The sequence below is a fragment of the Priapulus caudatus genome, unplaced genomic scaffold, assembly GCF_000485595.1.
Source record: "Priapulus caudatus unplaced genomic scaffold, Priapulus_caudatus-5.0.1 Scaffold2245, whole genome shotgun sequence".
NCBI lineage: Eukaryota > Metazoa > Priapulida > Priapulimorpha > Priapulimorphida > Priapulidae > Priapulus > Priapulus caudatus.
This window is the reverse complement of record NW_014579306.1, coordinates 17,429-22,934: the sequence shown is the minus strand read 5'-3', so window position 1 is coordinate 22,934 and position 5,506 is coordinate 17,429. Positions and strand designations below refer to the sequence as shown.

Below are 5,506 nucleotides of genomic sequence, written 5' to 3'. Positions count from 1 at the left end.
ATTGTCGTTTCCTTCTCCTTCTCCTCTCTCTCCTCTTCTCCCTTCTCTCCACTTCTCCTGCTCCTACTCTTGCTTTCTCCCCCCCTCCTCCCTTCTCCTTGTCTATGGTCATTGTAGTCATTTCTGCTACACATTTTCTCGAATCCTTCGTTGATGCTCCGACCGCTATGCCAGACTCCGTCACCCGGACAGTCTCTTCTCTCCGTTTCGATGCGCAATGTTGACGAGAAACGTCGAATCTGGTCGATTCTCGCGCGACGGCTGCACATATTTCCCTGCTGCCTGCTGCTGCTGCTGTGCTGCTGCTGCTTTGCTGCTGCTGTTGCTGGCTGTCTTCTGTCTGCTGCTGCCCTGCTGCTTTGCTGCTGCTGCTGTTGCTGCTGCTACTGCCTGCTGCTGCTGCTGCTCTGCTGCTGCTGCTATTGCTGCGTTGCTGCCATCGCTGCTGCTGTTGCTGCTGCTGCTACTCTTCCTGCTGCTGTTGCTGTTGCTGCTGCTGCCTGCCTGCTACTTGCTGCTGCTGCTGCTGTGCCTGCTGCTGCTACTGCTGCTGCTGCTGCTGTCACCGCTGCCGTGCTCACGCCGGTTCTCTCCGCTTTATTTTTACAGTACAGGACAATAAGAGCTTACTGTGAGGATCTCACTGAGGGCAAGTTCTCCTTCCCCATCATCCACTCGATACGGAGCCGGCCCGAGGCACATCAGATCATGAGTATCCTTATCTCGCTCGCGGGTTCTGTTCCCGAAAGCAAGGAAGGGAGTAAGAGGAAGATGAGGGAGCAGTAGTAGTTGTAGTAGCAGTAGTAAGGAGGAGGAGGAGGAGGAGGAGGAGAGGAGGCAGAGGGCGGAGAAAGAGGTGGAGCGGAGGAAGACGAGCAGTAAGAGGAAGATGGAGGAGAGTAGTAGTTGTAGTAGCCAGTAGTAGTAAGGAGAGGAGGAGGGAGAGGAGGCAGAGGAGGAGTAGGATCAGTGGGAGGCAAAAGACTAGTAGTAGCAGCAGCAGCAGCAGCAGTAGTAGTAGTAGTAGTAGTTGCCAGCAGCACCAGCAGCAGTAGCAACAGCAGCCAGCAGCAGCAGCAGCAGCAGCAGCAGCAGTAGCAACAGCAGCAGCGCTTAGTACTGTATAGCGTAGCCAGCAGCAGCAGTCAGCGGCAGTAGTATGTTAGTAGCAGTAGCAGCAGGCAGCAGCAGCACGCAGCAGCAGCAGCCAGCAGTAGTATGTAGTAGCAGCCAGCAGCAGCAGCAGCCAGTAGTATGTAGTAGCAGTAGCAGCAGCAGCAGCAGCAGCAGCTAGTAGTAGTAGTCACTAGTAGTAGTAGTAGCAAACAGCAGCAGGCAGCAGCAAGCAGCAGCAGCAGCAGCACAGCAGAGCAGCAGCAGCAGCATGTTAGCAGCAACAGCAGCAGCAACAAGCAGCCAGCAACAGCAGCAGCAGTAGAGCAGTAGTAGCAGCAGCAGCAGCAGCAGGAGAAGAAGAATTGTGGAGGAGGTGAAGGAGGCTGCGGCATGCACGCAGCGCACGCACACATACACCATGCATTGCACGCACACATGCACGCACCACGCTCCTTAATGACGCTTGCTCGCTCGTCAGACATCATACGGTCAGCGGCGAAGCGAGACAGAGCTGAAGAATACTGCGTGCAATACCTGGAGCGTGTCGCGGCTCGTTCGAACACACGAAGCGCACTCTCGTCGCCCTGGAAACGCAGTGAGTTGGCGAAGCATCCCCGAGGGAAGATGCTGCGAGTGGCGATAATGGTTTTTTTTAATCCGGGCGATTTCCCTGTAGCCCTCTACGAAGCTAACTCTATCCATAACCTTGAATCTTAACCCTTATCCTAACCATAGTGCTAACCTGTGCCTAGACATAACCCTAACCCTAAAGCTAAATGCTAACTCTATCCCATAACCGTAACCCTAAGCACAACCCTAACCCTAATCCTAGGCATAACGCTAACCCTAACCATAAGCCTAACTCTAAAGCTTAATGTTAAACTCTAACCCTTTCCTAACCCTAACTCTAACCATGTACCAAGACTTCCCCTGTAAATCTTGTCTCACACACATCACTACTACAAACATCGTCTGCACCCAAACTAACTCCCAATAGATGTAGTTTACTGATATTCCATGTTGCTAGGTGTTGTTTACTGATAAATTCATGGTACTAGGTGTTGTTTACTGATATTCCATGGTTGCTAGTGTTGTTTTACTGTATTCATGTTGTACTAGGTGTTGTTTACTGATAATTCATTGGCTACTAGTGTGTTTACTGATAATTCATGTTACTAGGTGTAGTTTACTGATAATTCATGTTGCTAGGTGTTGTTTACTGATAATTCATGGTACTAGGTGTAGTTTACTGATAATTCATGTTACTAGGTGTAAGTTTGTGATATTCCGTGGGACTAGATGTAGTTTAGTGGATTCGGGATAGTAGTTTACTCGATCAGTGTTACTATGTGTACTACTACTACTACTACTCAGCCGGACGCATCCGAGATTAGAGTCTACAATGCCATGCCATGAATCTTTGTCCATCATCAGTGTCTGCATGTCCGCTATGTCATGCTATATAATATTATTTATTTTTAATATAATTTAGTGATATTTCGTGTTACTAAGGGTAGTTTAGTGAAAGTTTGTGTTACTAAGTGTAGCTTAATGATAATTTGGTGTTACTAGATGCAGTTTAGTGAAAGATTGTGTTACTAAGTGCAGTTTGGTGATATTCCATGTCACTAGGTGTCATTCAGCGATATAGTTTCATGCAGATAGCACACTCGCACGTGTTCCACTGCTTTCAGAGCGAGCGCACAGATACGCGCTCTGGGAGGCAACCCTTACCTGGAGGCGATTATCAGAGAGCTACGCAAGGTCTACGCCGGGGACTCTCCACCCGCCGCACCGACATCCTAGCGCCCTCTAGCGACAGTCTTCAAATCTACGCTTCTCCTTATGTGTATATACACGTATCTGTGTGTTGGCTAGGTAGTGGTCGGGTTACGGGGAGGCCCACGTATCGAAGCTGTGTTATTCAATCAATTCAGGCGGTGTGCAATTCGCGTCGGGTAATTATTTATTTTAATGTTGCGAGTCTCTCTGCTTTCTGTCCGTCGTATTTAGCGATTTCCATTTAATCCAATACCACGTGGTCGATTGACGGTGCCGTGACGTCACAGAATCCAAACGTTAGGTAGAGCCGAGTTGTACAAGAAAGGGAGAGGAAGGCAGGCAGACAGAAGGCAGGCAAACGAAAGGCAGGCAAACGAAAGGCAGGCAGGCAGATGGAAGGCAGGCAGGCAGACGGAAGGCAGGCAGATGGAAGGCAGGCAGACGGACGGCGGAGGACAGACAGACGGATGGCGGAGGACAGACCTGCTGTTTGTGCTAAACAGCTGCATGAGGCGGGTCGCGAGGCCAAATAGCCCTCCAGTCTTGCGTATGACCATCGCATTGTACTGTTCCTCCGTCGGGCAGGTATACGTGTCGCGCCAATGTATGTCCATGCCCTGGCCACGATGCAGCTCCAGCAGCTGGTCTGCAAGGGAAAGAATTGGCATGTGTCAGGTAAGGTATATGTCAATCACGGTATATGTCAGGTACGGTATATGTCAAGTACGGTATATGTCAGGTACGGTATATGTCAAGTACGGTATATGTCAGGTACGGTATATGATGAGGTATATGTCAGGTAAGGTATATGACAGGTAAGGTATATGACAGGTAAGGTATATGACAATGACAGATGAGGTACAGCAAACAATGTAAGGAGGAGGCGTCGGGAACGCGATCGCCCGCAAAAAATCAAGTCGCCGATTACGAACTACGGTTCTGCTAGCGAAAGAAACAACGCGAAAGCGAGCGTAGTACGTACGCACCCGTGAAAACCTTCGTGCAGTCCGGGTGGCTGAGCGAGACGGCCTTCTCGAGGCCGAGGAAGTAGACGTAGTTGGCTGCGTTAATTGTGCTCGCGACGCCGTATATCGCGTGCGCGACCGGCTGGCCGCGTCGCAGGATCGAGTTGTCCTCGATGTCGTCGATGCTGAAACGCGAGGCGGACGACGACGACGTTTTCGATTACGGATCACGTCGAATTTCGCGACCGGCAAGGAATCGTTTTCCGTCGTGCGGCGAGCGAGTAAATATGTTCGTTGTGGAGCGACAAATCGTTTGCATTCGTGTGGAGCGCGTGCGAGTGAATATGTTTGTTGTGCGGAGGAAGGCTGCAACGCGGAGCCGACGACAACGTTCCTACGTTTTCGATCGCGCGGCGTCGAATTTCACGGCCGGGGATAACAAAGTTTGTACGTTTGCGATTACGGATTGCGTCGAACACGTGGCGACAATCGTTCACCTTCATGGGGCGTGGGCGGGACTGAATATACCTGTTGCGCAGCGGGGGGGATATGTATACTATGGCGTGTCGTCGCCGGTGCATAGAGCATGTCACGTGTCATAAAATAAAAACTGATATTGCCTGTGGGAAAATCAGTATTGCCGGCTTAGCACATTCCCGTTTATGTGTATATATAGTGTATATATGTATATAAATCAACGTATTAGCCAGCGAGCCGTGCAGCCGTGATTTGCATGGTCAGTTTTGAAACTGCACGGCCAAAAATGTGTAGCACGACCTAAGATATTGATCTAAAGCCGTGTGCAGCAATAGCAGCAGCAGCAACAGCAGCAGCAGCAGCAACAGCAGCGTATTGCAGCCGTCGCGCGAGAATCGACCAGATTCGACGTTTCTCGTCAACATTGCGCATCGAAACGGAGAGAGGACTGTCCGGGGTGACGGAGTCTGGCATAGCGGTCGGAGCATCAAACGAAGGATTCGAGAAAATGTGTAGCAGACAATGACTACAATGACCATAGACAAGGAGAAGGGAGGAGGGGGGGGAGAAGCAAGAGTAGGAGCAGGAGAAGTGGGAGGAGAAGGGAGAAGAGGAAGAGGAGGAGAAGGAGAAGGCAAACGACAAGGAGAAGTGGGAAAAGAAGGAGGAAGAGGAAGAGGAGGAGGAAGAGGAGGAGGAGAAGTAGAACGACAAAGAGAAGGGGGAGGAAGAGGAGGATGAGAAGGGAGAGGAGGAGGAGGAGGAGGAGAAGGGGGAGGAAGAGGAGGAGGAGAAGGGTCTTACTTCTTGCGAGTACAGGTTTGCGTAGTCGTCCCGGATCTGGAAGTAGAGTCCTAACGTATCGGACAGCGGCTTCAGATCACTGGAAAATAAATCAGAATCGGCGATAATTTACAATAAATATAAATAATTCAGAAAGAATCATAATAAGCGTCAATGCGAAGATGTACACCATGGAACTCCGTCTTTTGGGATATTCAATGCAGTTGCAAACAATAATAATAATTATAAACGAACTAAAAAATTCAGTAAATCCAACGTGTATAACAGGCACTCAATGGACACGCCGAAATCGGCCCTTACGAACACGCGGCTGTTCTACAAGGGTGTCATCTAACACGCGGCTGTTCTACAAGGGTGTCATC

General features: G+C 50.0%; 1 protein-coding gene across 1 annotated transcript in view; it reads right to left on the bottom strand.

Moving 5' to 3' along the window:
• LOC106818441 (geranylgeranyl pyrophosphate synthase-like) overlaps positions 1–5,506 on the bottom strand; it is a 13,321-nt gene that overhangs the window by 2,907 nt on the left and 4,908 nt on the right. The window contains exons 4-6 of the mRNA XM_014823151.1: positions 3,885–4,048; positions 3,382–3,544; positions 631–736 (exon numbers count right to left, since the gene is read on the bottom strand). Of these exons, the coding sequence (XP_014678637.1) occupies positions 631–736; positions 3,382–3,544; positions 3,885–4,048 (433 nt within the window). The remainder of the gene's footprint in view (positions 1–630; positions 737–3,381; positions 3,545–3,884; positions 4,049–5,506) is intronic.